The sequence below is a fragment of the Coloeus monedula genome (genome assembly GCF_965178545.1).
Source record: "Coloeus monedula genome assembly, chromosome: 2".
In the NCBI taxonomy this organism is placed as follows: domain Eukaryota; kingdom Metazoa; phylum Chordata; class Aves; order Passeriformes; family Corvidae; genus Coloeus; species Coloeus monedula.
Window position 1 is genome coordinate 47,103,535 of NC_138782.1, and position 19,139 is coordinate 47,122,673.

At 42.5% G+C, this 19,139-nt stretch overlaps 1 protein-coding gene across 1 annotated transcript in view; it reads right to left on the bottom strand.

Annotated features, from left to right (window-relative positions):
* Positions 1 to 5,147: 5,147 nt before the first annotated feature.
* Positions 5,148 to 19,139, bottom strand: part of PCNX2 (pecanex 2) — a gene marked incomplete at its 3' end in the record, with an annotated part of 149,319 nt that continues 135,327 nt past the window's right edge. Inside the window, exons 29-34 of the mRNA XM_082276849.1 lie at positions 16,498 to 16,642; positions 15,274 to 15,504; positions 14,650 to 14,924; positions 13,447 to 13,634; positions 7,377 to 7,825; positions 5,148 to 5,321 (exon numbers count right to left, since the gene is read on the bottom strand). Of these exons, the coding sequence (XP_082132975.1) occupies positions 5,148 to 5,321; positions 7,377 to 7,825; positions 13,447 to 13,634; positions 14,650 to 14,924; positions 15,274 to 15,504; positions 16,498 to 16,642 (1,462 nt within the window). The remainder of the gene's footprint in view (positions 5,322 to 7,376; positions 7,826 to 13,446; positions 13,635 to 14,649; positions 14,925 to 15,273; positions 15,505 to 16,497; positions 16,643 to 19,139) is intronic.

Genomic DNA, 19,139 nt, shown 5'->3' on the forward strand with positions numbered 1-19,139 from the left:
TAGAAAATGTAGGTGGATTTTTCCTTCTCTGGAACTGTGAGTGAAGTATCAGCCCTTTTAAACCAATGCATATTTTTGCTCCTGACATCAGTGTCTCTTGTTTTCCGCTACCTATCTCAAGATTGGTGAGAGTCATTAATTTGTTGTTCTTTTTCTAAGCCCATTTTGTCTGTTTCTCTTGAAAAGCACTTCTAGCTGAGACAGAAATTCTGTGATCTGTGTTCAGCGGGAGAATGTAGATGACCTTAACAGTCATGTCTGGCCTTTAAATCTCAGACGGTCCTGAAGATACCATTTGCCTGTTTCAAATATACATCGAGTGAGTGAGGAAGTTGTATTTCCAACTGAATGTAAGTTCTTATGACAACCTGTGTTTACTTTAAAGGTAAAAATTTATTGTCTGGTCTTGCACTAGTAAAATACTTGGAAGGCCTTGAGAGCACTAACAGCAAACAGATCATCCACAATCCCCCGGATGGGCCGATTTTATTAATAGCACACATTTGCTGAAAAGCACCTCTGATGTACCAGTTAGATTCCAGATGACAACATTAGTGCACCTGCAGGTTTTAATTGGTGCAAAAAAGGGGAGAATGTGAGGTACCAATTACTGTCTTGAAGGACATTTTTGGCAACAAGGCTTGTAATTCCAATGTAAAATTGCACACAGCATGGAATAAACAGGGCCTGCATTATTTATCATGCATTAGGCAATTTTTGATTTGTAAAACTGAGTGAGAGAGGTGAAACTTTGATACTGGACCTACTGCAAAGTTAATTATAAGTAATAGGTCTGTGTTGCAGATTTAAAGATGTACAAGCACTAGTGAAACATGGTAATTAAATAGGAGCTCCTAATCCAGGGAGTAATCTAAATACAGCAATAATTGGGTATTTTTAAAAAATGCATTGATGAGAAGATGATTATCACATGCTGGAGAAACTCACTGGTAATTCTAATCTTCTATAATGAGCTGCACAAAATTCAGCTAATCTTTAACTTAAATTTTCCAGTAAGAGAAGAGCTGTCGGTGGGCTGGAGGCAAATGCAGATGACATTTCTTGCCTTATTCTAATATTCTTTAGTTTTTATAAAAAGCTGTGAATGCCATCACAGAGAGTCCTAAGAACTTAATAGTGTCAGAATATCATTCATAGATATTTAGAATATCTGGTCATCATGTCGGGGAAAAAGATTCATGCTGGTAAGTCCTTTTCATTGAGATTTGTCTCCAGTGAAGTGAATGCCAAGATTTTCTGCCTATGGGAATGAGGTGAGACTTTGCAAGAAGAACTTCAGTTCCTCACAAAGGAGTTGCATGACACTACAAAATGGAGGGAACAGCCAGCACTTCTGGCTTTTATTTGTGGATGAACAGGAATGAACTCTGCAGACTATGTCCATCACTGGTTCCTAATTGCTTGCTGTGGTGGGAAACAGCTGGGCTGAAGGTCAGGCTGGGCCTTGCCAGTGTACCTGGTGGATGTGAGCAGTTCAGCAGCCTGTGCTTGGCTTTAGTAAAAAGTTACTCAAAGTCCTTTTGCCAGATCTTCAGGCCATGTTTCCTCATTAGGAGTGTAGCAACTGGCTTTTACTATATGATGTAAACAAGAGCCTATTCGGGAAAGGAAATTTTAGGAAAACAAAATGTGAGGGAGGTAAGTATCCCATGCTTAGTGCGAAGGCTGAAGTACTGTGTTTGTGCTTGTTTCACTGTATACTCATTATCCTCCCTCCTGTAACCTGCTGTATTGTTTGTGTTCCTCTCTGCTTACTGAGACAGTGTGGATATAATCACTCCTGGTGTTTCTTCCAGCAGTGGTGATGTTATCTGAGGTGAAGCTGGGGGGAGGCAGATAAGGCCTCCATCTCTTCATCCCTTCTGACTTTTCAATGAAAGAACTGCAGGTACAAATGGTCTTGTGGATTGACCACTTGATTTCCTCAAAAGATGCATTCAGCTTGCTAACAAGACAGGAACATCACTGTTTTCATGTTGTAGAAACAACATTCTGGACTGGCTGAATGAGGTAAGTGGCCTCCACAGCTCTGGAAAAATGGAGCACAGCACCTGATGCAAAGAACCCTGATGGAACTCTTGATAAAAGGTATTTACATGGTGGTGGTGGCAGCATCCTTCCTGCATCACAGCTGTAGCAAGAGATCAGACTTGTAGGCAAACTGTTAAGCCTGAGAAACTTCAGGGCCAAGTTTTAACAGTATTTGGCATGGTGAAACCCATCAGCAGTGTCACAGATGACATAAGAGCAATGAAAATTGTGTTTGCTTTTCATTTAAAGGCCAAAACCTGCCCAAAAAGTGGCGTACTTCTGTCTTGCAACTCTGAAGCACCTCATGTGTGAGGTTAAGTATCAAGCTGTTAAAGTCTTTCAGGAATAAAAGTATGACTCAAAGCGTTCATGTGTATGAAGGCACTAGTGCTGACGCAGGTGACTTTTGGTGTTATGCAGAGCTGTTTGGAGCAGCTTACGGTTGAAATTAGGCCTTGTGTAAAGGTTGGGTTCCTATGTATTAGCTTGGTGTGCATCAGAGCCCTAAATGCACCTTCTGTCACAAGCAGAGGGACAGAACTGGGTGTATCTCTACCTCATGCAAAAATGGGAGAAATCGAAGGTGTGTTTAATGGATACAACCTTATACCTAGCTGCAGGTTTCATTTCTAACCATTATGTCAGATTATTCTGTAGGACTGGCTCATATTTAAAACCGCTCCATGTAGCAGTAGTCTTATTAATATAACAGCAGACTATCTCCAAAAATACAAAGAAATGTAACATGGGAGAGTTTGTGCTCATTTTGATTCTTTTTTTTTTTCCTGTTACACTTGTTAGTCACTCTTGGATTTTTTCAACCCACTATGCTACAACAGCAACTTTAAGGCAAAATAAGAACTGTGTTAAGACATGGCTACAAAAGAAGAACTGATTTTTTAATCTTGGCTCCTGTTTTGCTGTGCTTCCTTGCTGTGACTCCACAAAGGTGTTAGAACCTGCCCTTTCTGGCAGCCGCCCTGTGTGGGCAGCAGGAGGCTGGACTTCATGGCACAACTGCTGTCCCCAAGGAGTTAAGCTCCAGGGGACGGTGGCTTGGACTAAGTCAGGAACTGAGAGGCAGCTGCATTATTTTAGGATGCAGTACCAGAGGCCATGGAGATGGTGGAGTCTTGCAGAAGATGTGGTGCTGGGGGAAGGTGCTGTTGCTGGGCCTTCATCCATGCTAAGCAAATACAGTGGTTGCTGCTGAAAGGATTCGTGCAGCCATTCCCCAGTCTGGTTTAGTATGCTTGAGTTGGATAAATGGAATATTTAGGTTGATTGGGACTACTAGAATTACTTATTTTTGATGGAAATGGATTCAAACTTAAATATGTGATAATTGGAGGCCTAAGTGAGGCTAAGTGAGTATGGGAAAGTTCTTGGTGCTTTCTGGAGCCACCTGTTTGCCCTGCCTTCATGCAGGAAGACAAAGCAGTGATGGTTTATCCTGTGGATTGCCAGGCAGAAGTCCCCAAAGCGGAAATGGGGCAGGTGGCTGTTAGTAGGAGCCTGCCTGTATAACCTCCATCCTTCATTTGTAATGAAGCACTTCATGATCAGTGAACTAAAAAATAATAGGTTCTTAACTTTGTAAGGCAGAAAGCAAGTGAAAACAATTGCAAATAGAAAAGAAGACCCAGAAACTGCTGCCACACAAAACATACTTGGATCATTTTATTTTCACTTGGTCTTATTTGGTTCTACTACTCAGATCTGAAGTGTGGCACAGTAGGAAGCTCAGAATGCAACTGAGTATTGCCTAACAGTAATGAGACTTAGCTACAGCATCTCTTGTTAAATCTTGTTAATTGGGACAAGACAGCCTGGCTGCACATCATTGTGTTGAGATTTAAAAACAATCTATGGTAGTTACAGTAAAGAGGAACAGCAAGACACTGATAGCTGCAATTTTTTTAATTGAAAAAAAACACGCGCGTTTATTTAGACTCAATAGCAGAGGAAGGATTTGTTGTAGCCTTTTGGGTTTCAAAGTAGTCATGCATTCCTGTAAATCAGTGTTTCTCAAGCCTTGTGAAGGCATAGCCTCCTTTTTTGTATCATCTGTCTTTATTGGCAGCAGCTCGGTTTTCTCTGGGGGAGGGAAATCAGGAGGCTTTGTAATTACTGGCTACAAGTGTTTATGGACAGTGAGCTGTGTCCAGCAATTAAAGGTATTTAGCTGTTCCCTTCCTAACACAAACACTTCCAGACAATAATTACAGCCTGGTTTGCACTTTTCTGTCCTTGAGGAGGATTCCTCTGGGCCTTTTTGCAACTCCTAAGGGTACTGTTGCTTAGAATTTGAGAAACACTGCTGTAAACCAAACAGGAGCACAAGATAATACCTAATTTATGCAAAGCTGCTTTGCAAATAAGGTGCACCGTATGCTTTGAAGACTTTCCATGCACTGGATACTTTCTTTTCTTACGCTTGACTTTTGTTAATCGGTGTAGTGTGGCTCGTTCACACAGTATTTCAGTATGGCTGCATGCAGTATATCAGTCTGTGATGCTATGTTGCTATTCAGCATTAGCACCTGCATAACATGTCAAAGAAAAAGAAGAGATTTGCTGTTGGAAAAAAAATCAGATTTAGCTCTAATGTTACAGGACACTGTACTGTCCTTTTATGTATTCATTGCTTCTGGTCTTAGTTGCCTGTTGCTATTATGTTCTGTACCAAATTTCAATTAGTTTGCATGCAATGAGCTGTTTAGTTACGGCAGGAAAGAGATGTCTTGTGTGCTTTTCACTGAGTTGTATTAATATTTCCTACTGTATTTTTTTTGTGATTCTAACCATTCCAGGGGAAGGAACATTAAACAGGTTGTATTCATTGTTCTAGGATTTACAAGAACCTGAGATGAAGTGGCACTGTGTGTTTTTTAGGATATCTTCCAACCCTACCCCATGCCAAGGCCGTTAGCTGAAGAACATCCGCCCTGTAATATTCTTGTGTAGAAGTTAGAAAAATAAACATTTGGAGGTTGCTTATTACATTTGAAAGAACCTAAACCCATGTGCAGCTTCCTGACCTAACTCTGTATTTAATGCTAAGAAGCGCGTGGCCCTTGTTCTAGGAATGCTCCTTACTGCTCCTCAGACAGGCTCTGCTGAGAAACAGTGTCTTCCAGGGCCATATCTTCTTGGCTGGCCCTTCTGCACTCCAGGTTCCGACTCATGAACAGGGCATGGGCTGCACCTGGCTCCCGCTGTGGTCTTGGTTCCGTAGCATCCGTTGCTTCGCAGGTCTCAGCAAGTTGCTGGAAAGTAAGAAAGAAAAAGTCAACTAGTTTAGGAAATTTCTAAGTAACACTTCAGCTATTTTTTGAAGTGACAGGTGAAAAAAGTTAAAAAATTGACGTAGGAATGTCATTCTGTGAAACTCCATGGGATTCTTAACATGCATTATTCACAAGGGAGTTCTGAAGAGGTACTTGTCACACTTTGTGTAACGCATAAATTTGGAAGGAAAAGCAAACCAGGAGCTGGAGGTTTAGTACAACAGATGTACATGTATAGAGAGCTGTAAAAGAATTTGGATTGAAAAGGACTTCTGGAGGTCATCCAGTCCAAACTGCTGCTTCAAGCAGGGCTGACTTCTAAGTTGTTAAATTGGGTTGCTCTGGAGCTTGCTTTGTACACCAAATTTTAAATCCAACTTACAAAGAAACCTTTTCATCAAAACTGGAATGCAATTATCAGTCCGAAAACGTTAAGCGTAGTGCCGCCCCACTGTAAGGAGTCCATTAGGATAAAAGCATTCCAGAAGTTTGCTGTGTGAACGTTGAAATGAAACACTTCCTCTTTACCACTTTCAATCAAACGGGCACCTGGACTCTGAGCAGTCCCTTTGACCAGGATTCACCTCATCTAAATTTAACCATGTGGTCTTGCTGTGTCATTTAGGCTACCAGTGGTTGGCAGAGAGATACAAGTCTCCCAGGGGAAAATTTCCTCCTAATAGCTCTAAGGATGAAATGGACTGACCTCTCTACTGAATACAGAAACCTCACCAACAATCTACTGTGACATCATGCCCAAATTTTAGATAGCTTAAAGTTGGACGAGGTGACTCCTACCATTAGTACTCAGTATCGCAGACTGGCTGATTTCTTGCAAATTAGGCCATAAACTCTTTGAGAGTTGGAATTGTGCCTTGCCATTGGATATATTCAGCTGTATGTGTAGAAATATTAATACTTGTTACAATAACAAAGCAGGATTGGACCCAGATGAGTAATGTTCAGTCGACTCCTGCTGAATTTCATGGCAAAACTCTAGGGAACTGTACCACACATGGTATTTTTGGGTTGTGAGCAAAATACACACAGGCTAAGGAGCTTTTCTTGCTTGAGGTTTAGAGAATTCTTTGGGAACCAGGGAAGTTATAGTTCAGAAGGATAGTAACAGAAAAGTGCTTGGGACTTACATCCACAGTCTTCCCCTGTCACCAGTTTGGTTCCTATTTTGATAGGTGAAATGAAAAAGTCTAATTATGTTGTGTGATTGCAGTCACCCTTCATCTCTAGTCCATCCTCTCATGTTCCTGCTTTCTTGGGCTGAGGTCAATTTTCAAAGTTCAGGACAGCAATGGATGGCAACCAAAGTTAAATAAATACACTTAAGTAGACAATAAAACAGTAACTCTACAATGTGAATTGAATTTTTCAGGGAAGATAGGAATAAAACTGTGAGTCTGTTGGGAAGAAGGCTGCAAGTTTTTTGTGTGTACTCTTTTGCTGCTAGAAAATGCTTAATCACAGGGCATGCTGGTTTCCTTTGGTAAATATTTCGTACAGAATTCCTTTGACTAACATTCAGTCAACTAGGTTTCAGGTCCTGGATTGAATTTCTGATCAGAGAGGGGGACAGAACAAGTGCACTATTCAGGGGAAACCATTCCTTTTCCTTCTGATAAAATAATTTTAAGTCCTGCATAAGCAGGCAAGGAAGGAGCTATTTAGTCTGCTTATGATGGTACTCATCACCTGGGCTGCAGAAAATGGAGACCCAAGTCCCTGGTTTGAGTGAAAGGAAGAGCAACTTTGCTCCAGTTTGCAATTTCAGGTGTGTGCGCAACAGCCCCCCCATCAGTTATTCACAAATGCTCTCACAGACACACGAATATTAAACAGTCTCACTGTGATGCAGCAAAATCCAAAACAAATACCGAAATCCCAACATTGTTTCGGAAAAAACTGTTTTCTGACCACTGAGAAGGAAGAAGCCCAGTGGTGGTGAGGACAGTTCAGAACCAGACAGGTGAGCAGTACAGGAGCTCACACTTAGTACTGCTGCTTTAGCTTCAGCCTTACCTGGGCTGCCTGGCTTGCTGCTCTGGCAGACGGCCCCATGGCAATGTTCATACTGCTGGATGACTGCGTGTCACTTGTGTTGCCTCCGTCGGCAGCCGAGAGCCCAGAAATCACCAAAGCACTTGAAAAACTTCTCTTGCCGAACAGCAGGCTCAGAGTTGAGCTGGTGGAGGAGGCCAGGCTGGACCTGAGCATTGCTGCAGCTCGGTCCTGCACAGTCAGCTGGCCAGCAACAGGAACAGCAGGGGACTGAGAAAACACAGATGTTGCCGAGTTGTGGAATGATAGCTGACTACTAGAAAGCCTTTGGGCAATTTCGTGGGCAGATGTAGATGTTTGGATGAAAGGCTGGCAGCTTTCTACAACTGGTCCAGAGAGACTTGAAGCAGGGGGCCTTTGGTTTAAAGCAGTGTGTGCCTGGACAGACTGACTCCTGGGTTTTCTCCTGCCTTCAAAAGAAAGATTAATATATTTAATTAAGTGGCATTCTGATGAACTCCATGCTATTGACAGTGTCCCATGTGTACGTATTACTGTTGGCATATTACCACTGGTTTTATTAGCATAAGAATTCCAAGAATATCAAAAGTAACAAACTCCTAAACCTATGAATCTTTCTGTGATTTCCACTACAGGTGTTCTGAGTTTTGGTCAAAATAGCTCTAGAGGTTGTGCACTGAGTCAAAAGACAGGGAAATGAGAAGAGACCCCAAGCAAAGCACTCTAGTCACAGGCTCACAACTGTTCTGCTATGTGCAGTTTAACTGGCCCAGTGAATGATTGAGCACAGTGCTGCTGTAATTCTGCTCCCCTTTGACAACCACACTAATGGAATGTTGAACATCCACCTTAAATGGCTTGGTATAATTAAATGCAACAATAAACCCAAAACCTGTAAGTTAAAACAATGGCACATTTAAAAGAATTATTCCTGCATATGGGGAGAGAGAATTTGAAAATTCAGCCAAGTGCAATAATACAGCATTCAAGCCACAAGACAGTTTTTAAGACTAACAGTAAACTCTGAGTTCCAAGAGAGACATTTACAGTACATCACAGACTTCTTGAAAAGATGTGAATGGTTTTAGATAGGGTACACTCTTGGAGGTCTGAATGAGACCCACATATGCTCTTGTCCCTTTCTGTGAAGCGCCTCAATGCAGCCACTACTGGATACAGAAAGTAGATTAGATGAGCTATTCTGCCATGCCTAGACAAATCCTTCCTGTACATATACATCCCCATATTTAACATTTATATCAACACCTTCTGTCAATCAAGCAAACAATTCCTGTATTTGTTATGCTTGTATATTTAAATAGCCATAGAATGAAAAATAAATCATCCTGGCCAGTGCACCCACCAGAGGCCTGCTTGTACCCAGGCATTCTGCAGATGGCCAGCCCTGGGTTGGTGTGTGCCACATGCCTCAGCAGAGTTAACTGTTTCTGTAGACAGGCTCTAACCCAGGCTTACACAGCAAATACCCAGTCACAAGATTGCCTGCTTGGCTTTTTTTGCTCTCCAGGAAACTCCAAACATTAACACAAGCTGGCATTTTGGTTTCCTAGCTATAGCTGTGGGGTGGGGAGTTGATGCCAGAAAATCTGTTGAGAGCCATCAACACAGAAACAAGTTTTTCTGGCAGGCATTTCCAAGCTGTTCGTATTTATTTTTTTTCCTTTGGTTTTCCCCAATACCCAAACTCCTCCAAATACTGAACTTTTGCTGGCATAAAGGAATATAAATCTCACACTATCTTCTAAAAACATGACTGCTGAATTCACGCAGGTTCCAGCAATGCAGAATTTCATATCCAAGCCATTTACATTATACAGCTGAAACATGCTGTTTTACATCCACAGACCTGTTTTTCAGAGGCTGGTATCATTATCCCAGTTTTTCAAATGCTGAAGCAAAGCGAATTTAGGTAACTTGGCAGAGAGTCAGATGAGCAGAGCTATGGGTTAGGGCTACAACCTAACTGGAGCTCAGTAAAACCTAGCTGGTTTGGCAAGTATTGGACCCTTTCACACCTCATTTACAACGTATCTTTAGCTCTACTTCTATAGTCCAAGCAATAAAAAAAATAATTTTCCTAAGTAATAAGAGCCCCAAGATCTCTGCTGGAGAATGATGGGACAGATGCACATGGCTCTTGGAAGCGCCTGGACAACGCTTTCAGGCACAGGATGTGATTCTTGGGGTGGTCCTTGCAGAGCCAGGAGTTAAGACTTTGATGGTTCTTGCAGGTCCCCTCTAACTCAGGATATTCTATGATTCCATGGCCCCTTGATATCGCTCTGCCAGTGTCCTCTGTCCTTCAGCAGTGATCAGTAAGGAGGGCACGTGCTGTGATGGGCGCCAGGCCTGGCTGCCATGTCGGTGGCTGTGCGCATGTCTGGCCTCTGCAGGGATTCAGGTTCTTCAAACCCTGGGGCTCTACTTAAGTGCTTTGGTTTCTACATCTGATGGTTATTTCAGTATGTTACCTTTCTTAAATAAAAAGAATAGACTGGAATTAAGAACAGAGGGGCTGTGGTGTGTTAGTTTGCGCCGGGGCTAACATGGCCAAACAGATGTTTGTGATTTAAATTGTGAAGCTGACCCCTGTCCAAAAGTAGTCTATATTCATCCCAAATGCAGTGGTTAGAGCAAGAGCATTGGGCAGGAGACCACCCACATCTATGCATAGAAAACTCTGTCCCTGAAAACACAGGCTGGTCTATAAACTGCATCATGAAATAAGGACACTTTGGAGGAGAACCCCACACGTTTCCAGTGCTCCTGATTTTGGTCGCACTTTTATATAGGGCTTTCATTGCCTTTTGCAATTTTGCAGACTCAGGCATACCAGGCTGCAAAACACAGTATGGAATATGAAGAAGTTAAATGCACTGGATGCATTTAACAAAGCACATACTGCACATAGCATTATCATAGCTATGATTATTTAGTCTGCTGTCCTATATAGCATGCGCCACAGAACTTCCCGGAATTAATTCCTGTGTGCTTTTATTAATTGCTGCTGTGATTTTTAAGATGCGTCCAGTCATGGAGAATCCACCTTAACCCTTAGTCTCTTCTTTCACGATTTATTTACTCTCTCAATACTAAAGATGTGCTCTTGATTTCAAATCTGAATTTGTTTAGCTTTGTTACATCCAAGTCTGCTCAGATCAATGGTCTTTGGTCACCTTTCATTGCCCAGGTAAATACTTACAGACTACAATCAAGGCATCTCTTACAGTACCAATTGCTTGAAAGCACTTTATCTTTCAATACAAGATGTATTTCCCAGAATTTTGATCATTTTTAGGCTCTCCTTTGAAGTGCTTCCGAACTAAAAATGTCCTTAGATTAGGGCACTAGGACTGTGTGTGGCAGGACAAGAATATTCTGATTTTTAACAGGCATAGAGTAAGTTCTTTTCCAGTACTCTTGTCTTGCCCTAATGTCCTGATGCTTATTGAGATTGAACTGATCTTTTTTTTTAACCAGCTCTCTTAAAAACCTTCTTGGATTAGTCACTTGGCTTTGCTCAATTAAGCATATAGCTTTGATAGCCACTCTTTCATGTTCTTTGTAGCTAGCTGTTAGGATGGAAGGGACTGTTTCATGATCAGATCATAGAAATAGATTATCTGCATTTTTTCCCAATATAAACCAGACATTTCTCATTTCTACATATTGCATACTGGCAACTCTACCTTTCTATACAGTAACAGATCAAGACCACTGCTAGGATTTCTTTTGCTCCTAAATACTCCTTAAAAATAAACAGACATAAGCCCATTGTCATCTTTTCATCCCTAATGGCCCTAGCCAAAAACTTCTTGTTTCATTCTCTACAGTAACTCAGGAGTGAATACAGATTTCCATTTGCTATTTTCCATTTCCTTCCATTTGTTGTGCATGTCTTCATTTTACCAAAAGCCAGGTTGCTTTTCTTATCTAAGTGTGACTTTCTCTCTTGATCATGGTTTTCCGGGCACCCAATTAATATGTTCCTTTAAACAATTCACAATTAATTTACTTTATTGTATGGTATGCTCAGGATCATTATATCACAATTAAGTTTGCTACTCTGATTACTGTTGTGTCAAGTTATGTGTATGCATGTGGGGATTCCTTTAGCACTAGACTCAATTAAAAGCAGCAGTTATTTTATTTTTGCAATGTGAATTATATGCAGGGCAAGACTTTTTCCAGTCCTGCCCATTATCTTTAATGATAGGTCAAAATGATCTAATAGGAAGCAAACAAGTGTCAAACCCCTCAAGTTCTCTTCTTTAATTTATACAGTAATACCACAGACTTGTTGAAATGTAGAGTTAATTGGCTTTACATTACAAGTCCTGATCCCACACTGATAGATCTCACAGTGACCCACTGCCAAACTTAGAATCATAGAATGGTTTGGATTGGAAGGGACCTTAGAGCTTGTTTAGTTCCAAACCCCCTACCATGGACAAGGACACCAGTTACTAGATTAGGCTGCTCAAAGCCCCATCCAACCTGGCCTTGAATACTTGCAGGAATGGGGCATCCACAACTTCTCTGGGCAACCTGTCCCAGTGCCTCACTGCCCTCACAGTACAGATTTTTTTCCTAATACGCCATCTAAACCTCTGAACCCTCTTTCAGTTTGAAGCCATTCCCCCTTGTCCTGTCACTCCATGATCTTGTAAGAAGTCCCTTTCTATCTTGTGAACTCCCTTCAGGTACTGGAAAGTTGCAATTAGGTCACCCCAAAGCCTTCTCTTCTCCAGGTTGAATAAACCCAATTCTCTTTGCCTTTCCTCATATGTAATCATCTTGGTGTCCCTCCTCTGGACCTGCTCCAACAAGCCAATGTCCTTCCTTTGCTGGGGGCCCCAGAACTGGATGCAGTGCTTCAGGTGGGGTCTCACCAAAACAAGAGCAGAGCAGAGCAGAGCAGCAGAATCCCCTTTCTCCCCTGCTGGCCATGCTGTTTTGGATACAGCCCAGGACACATTTGGCTTTCTGGGCTGCAAGTGCACATGGCTGCACCATGTCCAGCCTCTCATCCACCAGCTCCCTCAAGACTTTCTCAGCAGGGCTGCTCTGGATCTGTTCATCCCCCAGCCTGTGTTGATACTGGGGATTCCCCTGACCCAGGTACAGCACCTTGCACTTGTTAAACTGCATGGGATTCCCATGGCCCCACGTCTTGAGCTTGTCCAGGTCCCTCTGGAAGACATCCCATCCTTCAGGTGTGTCAGCTGCAAATTTGCTGAGGGTGCACTCGATCCCTGTGTCTGCGTCATTAATGAAGGTATTAAATAACACTGGTCCCAGTATGGACCCCTGAGGGACACCACTGATCACGGATGTCCATCAGGACTCTGAGCCATTGACCACCACCCTCTGGATGTGACCAATTGCTTATCCTTATCCGTATTACTTAACATGCATTTCCAACATAAAGGCCACTAGCTCTACCCTGAGAACGTGTCTGAAGCACTTTTGAATCCATAATTTGAGAAGGGCTCAGCTGTTAGTCGACAGAATGATTGGCAACATTTAATTTTCTCTTGGTAACTGCTATATAGACATAAGAAGCTGTTTTCCATTTGTTTGTTTTCCACATGCACTGATGAGCAGCCAAACCAATTCCTCAAATAAATTGTCATGGTCCTTCCAAGATAATTAAGATTTTTGCATACTTTCATTCTGCTGTTCCCAGCAAACAATAAGCAGAGGTTCACTGTGACACAGGCTCCCTGCATCACACATGTACACTCCCACCCATCTGCATTTCTCATTCTGGCATTCTTAGTGGAACCTGCTAGGCCAAAAATTACCCACAATGGACTTTGACAGGGGAACCTTTGGAAAAGCACTTTTGTGTTACACCCTCCCAGTAAATACCTGGAACAATACTGGGAAGCCATCTCCTAACATGTTCTTGGTCATTCGGAGAGCTGAAGTGCACTCTCTTTCTAAAATTAGTTTTCCACTGGATTTGAGGACTCCCCAGTAGCATCTGTCCATGTGACCCCCCAGGAGGAGACTCCAGAGAAAGCCAAGTAAATTGTGCAAATACCTGCCCGCTGGTGGACCTCTTGAGATGAAGTTTGCAGCTGAGGGGTTCCATCCCTGGTGGGCTGTGAGCTACTGCTCTGGCTTGAATTCCCTGTGGAATGGTTGCCAGACGAAGACCGCCCTCCACTGTCCACCTCTTCAACATTGCCTCTCTCGTGGTGAGCTGCTGCGTGGCAGTCCTTCCGCATTCTGTTTGCAGGAACACACACAGTGTCAGCCACTTGCTGCACATGAAAATTTGTGTCACCAGTGCTAGGTGCCCTCAAAGAGTGTTCTCTCTCACACCACTGCAGGTCTTCTGACATTTTATGAGATGGCCAAGATGATGGTGTGATAAGCTTACTTGGAGCAAAATTGTATACTACACAAGCTAAATCTTTCTTGTCTCTGTTTAGTGGCTTTGGAACCCTGCAGTACCTTAGGGCTCTTCATCGAATGTTACAGTTGCCTCCCAACATTAACTTCTCTGCATGAGGTAACCAAATAGCAAAGAGGAATGGGCTGGGGGAAAGCTCAGAGGGATGAGCTGCATGGTGGGAAACTAGGATGTCAAGCCATCAGATATAATATTGATATTTTAACATAGGTCTTGGCATGCAAGCTGGCTCCCATCGTGTCTCCACAGTGCGCTGCCTCTCCTCGGCTACAGCGGCAACAGGGCAGGGGCAGGGAATGAGGCAAGGGGGAGACTGCTGTGTGAAAAGTGCATGTAGGAATACGAGATGCAGTGTCAGGTACTGATCATGCATACCTAGGGCAAGTCAGGCAGTTTTGGTGAATAGCAAGTACACTTTTAGATGTGTTTTGGTCAAGAACAGTAACTTGGGGATGAGTATCTAACTGCCGAAGCTTCAGAGCATAACTCACCAAAACCCACCAGCACATTTACTCATATTCAAAGTTATAGAAAAGATACCCTTATTAAGATGGCATAAACAGTAAAATTCCATGGAATAAGGCAAGTGTCTATAGTGCTGTGTGATTTGAATGAATCTTGTTGAACATGTAGAAAGCTTTGTCATGAATGAGTTAATGGATTTTCTTTCTGTTCTATTTGCAGCACTATTTTCTTATATTCTGAGTTATTTGCAACTAATTTTTTTATTCATAGATAGCAATACAGAATTACTCTCTTTTAACAGAAAATACAGTGAAACTGAGACTGCAGGGTCTCTTATCAGCATAGCCAAAATTTAACACCTACCTTAACCACTTGGATTTGAACCACTTTTTAATGTTGTCCAAACTGACAGGTCCCCCCCAAATGTTCCTCAGTTGGCTGTGTGTCCCAAGGTACGAGGTGGTTAAGGGGGAAACATACATTGGATATCCCAGTGGCTGATCACATGAAGAATTAATTAAGTTCCGCAAGACCTGTTTATTGTTCTGGATGCTTCCTCTCTCCGGGTTACGATTGCGTAAGAAAATCAGTTCCTGCTGCTGCCCAGCCCAAAGCCCTCTGACGCACTCCTTGTTCACCTACAGGTGGGTTAAAAACATGCAGATCATGCAAAAATGTTTGCTACTCAAGATGCAGAACTACAGCACCTAAGTAGAATGGCAGTGGCTGAGTGTGCAAACACCTCATGTCTTTGCACCAACAGCTTTTTATGAACTCTTGCAGCTACTCCCTGGTAAAGCCTGGAATGTTATTTCAGATACACAAACGTGGGTGGCAAAATGGCAGTCAACTGAAGAGAGCTCTTTTGGCCTCCAGTCCCTACTTTAAAAACTACAATCAACTTCTCCTTTTGCCCACATTACTCAGAAATAGTACTAATTACCACAGCCCTAAATTACTGCAATATTAGAAAGATGGCATATGTACCTTGATCACCTTGAAGCTCAGGTAGCTTTTGTGGAGCATGATGACTTTATATTCATCTGCTCCTTCATCTACCACATGTCTCAGAGTCAGCAGCTCCTCCCGGTTGGAGAGGACAGCGCTGCGCCAGGCTGGGTCCCCTTCGTGACAAATCACAACCTTTTCTTCAAAGGATTGGATTGCTTCGTACAAAACTGCTGGGTCCTCGTACTCATCCGGGCACGTGAACTGGTCCTGGTCGTACAGGAAAAAGTATTGAAGAGGTCAGGTGCATTTGTGAAAACACAGAAACTACTGACAGTAAACAAAATACTTTTGCCAGCTGGCTCCCTCCAAGTGACTTGCCACTTGATAAAGAGTGTCTTTTGGGAGGTTCATTTAACAGTAATATAGAAAGGTACAATTTCGGTTTTATTGTAACCTGTTCTGATCTCATGACTACACTGGACAAAGACACTTGGAGAATACCAGCTTATCCTTTGTTTGTTAAATGAAGTGTGAAACTATGGGAGGCAGTACTTTGGGGTAAGTTGGAGAGAGAAATCACCCAGGGCATTCCACAGTTCTTGTGGAAATCCTTATTTTTATTCACAAAACCCCACCAACAACAATAGCACAGACTGGGAATCCACCAGGAGATACCACAATACTGCAACTTTAGTCCCGCAGCACCATGGCCAGCGATAACTTCATGAAATTATTGTGTCAAAGAATCAGCTACGAATTCACAGCAGTTCAGTAACATCCAGAACAATTATAATTATCATTCATGACAGAAGCATATGATACTAAATCATAACGTGCCAGAGCAAGAACAAAATCAACTCCAAGCTATACAGGGCCTGACCTGAAATTAGCAGTGAAATCAGCATAATCAATGTATTTCCTTTCAATCTAGAAATCACCTTTATAGTATCCACACAAGTAAAATATGACAAGATTGTCTGCTTTCTTTTGATGAAAAATGCAGGGACAAGCTCTGCAAAATGGTTTCAAATGGGCAGCTAGGGGGTTCAGTAAAGAAAATCAAGTGAATGCAAAATAAATAAATGCCAAACTCTTCCATCTTGGTGAAGGATGTTTTTTAGAATAAGGTGACAAATACTCCATTTCCCTCTTTTTTGTTTTTATCCTTTCCTTGGAGAGTTGCTAAGGTTTCCTGTGTTTTCCTAAGAAAACAGATAAAATAGTAAATGTTAAAAATAAATACATAAATAAATACCCTACCTGGTGTAGCTTCAGAGACATTCGGATTGCTGGGGCAACAACCTTATGCAACAGATCCATGTCTGCAAAGACCCACTCATCTTTTGCTGCTATCCGGAAGTCTCCTTTAAACAGTGCATGGAGCCCATAGAGAAAAGAGTCCAAGCTGTAAGAGAAAGGCAGCAGTCACTCCCAGAAGTCATTCTTGTTTCTCCAAGCCAGATCTGTCAGTCACCAGCCTCATGCTGACCTGTGCAGTGGCCCTCTGGTGCAGGGCGAGTGCCTGCAGTGGGTACAAAGCAGGGGTCATATCACGTTTTTTGAACAAAAACCCATTCCTTGGGGTAGGCGGTTTTCCTTCTGCGTGCTCTGTAAATGACTGGCCATGAAATGAATGTGGCACCCAGAATGAAGGATGTCCTCAGGATGGGTGACTGAGTCACAGGGTGCCTCAGGGCACTGCTTCTCTGCAGCTGTGCCGAAGAGACCAGATCAGAGTGCCAGCCACACTCCCCGTGCAAGCAGCAGAAGCTGCTTCCTTATTTCAAAGGTTATTGATCAGTCCTGTTAGCACTTCTCCTTGTAAGTGAAAAATAACAGAAAAAAAATACTTTCAGGAAATCTAAGACTTTTCTCACAACATTCAAACCTAAATGTGAACATTAAAGCAGATGTACTGAGAATACTAAATTTCAGAACTGTTCAGCAAACCAGGTGAGAGCAGGAATCAAACAACAGGTGTTCCCTACTGAAACAATGAGCCCTAAAGCAAATACACACTGGGTTTCTCTTTTCTAACATAAGAAACTAGATGCAGGCAGTTCTGTCTGACCTTGCATGATGGTTTACCTGGACCTGAGATATAAGCACAAGGTAAAAGCTACAAAATCAGGTAGTTGTTAGAAGATGGTTGCGTGAGGGCTTTGCGAAGGGGAACATTGAGCCTTCAGCTCCAATCTGCACCCTGAATTACAAGATTCCCATGCCACTGCCACTTGCATAATGCTTGTAGCTGACTGCTGTCCCAATGTTGCTCTGAAGAAGTGATCTCAAAATAGAGGAAAACAGACCCACCAATAAAAACAGGCATCTCTTGCAAGCCCACAGGACATGGTTTCATTTACCTGCTAAAATTTTACTCACTCTTACAACAGTTGATCTTTTAGATTGTAAAGGCTCTGAGGAGAAGCTGTATTAAGATGTTAGTAGTTTTCATTACTGCCCAGCCTTTCTCTAGAGAACACATAATCTTTACAACATAACTGAGCTTTCTTAATTATTTTATAAAAAGAAAAAAAATCTTTTCAATATATTCCCTTCTCTGAGAGAGGAAGAAGAGAGATTGGGAGAATGCCTGGCCAACTTCAGCTCAAAGGCATTCTAATTTTGCTCTTGGTGGGTTAGCATGTTTTAGAAATTAAAATGGAAATACATATGTTGTTACTAGAAAAACAGCTGGATACTGATTTTCTCCATGAAAGCATCATGTAATACAAATCAACTAATCAGTGGGACCAAAGCCAGCCAGAAAGGCAGGGCTGCTGTCGCTGCTGGGAACATAAGCAGTACAGGGAAGCTCTTATGAATTCTTAACTGATTTGCATTTATTAGTACTAAGTTACGTATTAAAACATGCCTATGTGAGACAAGCACGCTCAGATCTTCAAAACATTCAAGCACTGATTTCAGTGGGAGTTACTATGTGTCTTCAAGGTGTGGGTCCTGGTCCCTACTGACTTTCAATCCATCATCTCCACAGTTCAGAAAATGATAATATACTCAAACCCTGCTTAATAGCTAGGAAAGCCCTAGAATAAGCCAGCTGGGAGGGTGGGGGGAGAATGGTGAGTGCCAGTGTGGCAAAATATGTGCCTATCATCCCCTTTGAAAAGGCTGGACATCAGGAAGGCTCCTTTCACTTGCCCACCCACCAGACAACATCAGCGTACACAGCTGAATCCTTGCCTGGAAAAAAACCTGTACCTAAATATTCTTCCCAGGATGAAATTGTAAAAGCTACCTCAAGCTCTGCATCTGGTGATGATCTGTAGTATAGCTTTTCCCCACATAAAAACCCCTGTATATGCTCTGAAAAGTTGGCTAGGATGAAGGGAGGAATAGGCAGGAGAGAGAACTGGTTTTTACATCTTGGGAGGCTCTCAGAGCCAAATCTGAACACCAGAGCAGACAGAGAGTTTGCATTCACATCAAAGTGTCCTACAGGCATCAGCACCAGCTAAACAGGCTGCTGTGAGCAGCAGTATGTGCTGAAGGCACGGCCGGGACTAGGGCAGCCATGCAAACTGCAGCCCAGCATCAGCAGAGGGAGCGGGGGAAAGCACGTACAGCTCTCCCTGGGCTTAGGGGAGGCTCATCCATTTGTGATCCCTCTGCATAATAACTTCTCTAACTCAGAGGATTTTTAACAACAAACATGATTGCTACAAGGAGCAAATCAGTGGTGGCAGTAGTTGTGAGAGGCTGAGACTCAATTATTTTATGTATTGTATTTTCCACCAGAGCGGTCTGGAGGAGCTTGTTGTATTCACAAAATCATGGGCATCTTTTATTCTCCTGCCAGTTGTAATGAGGCTTTTGGGTACATTCTGCCTATAATGTGACACTATCTCAAGCCATTACTTCTGTAACATGCAGCCTCCTTA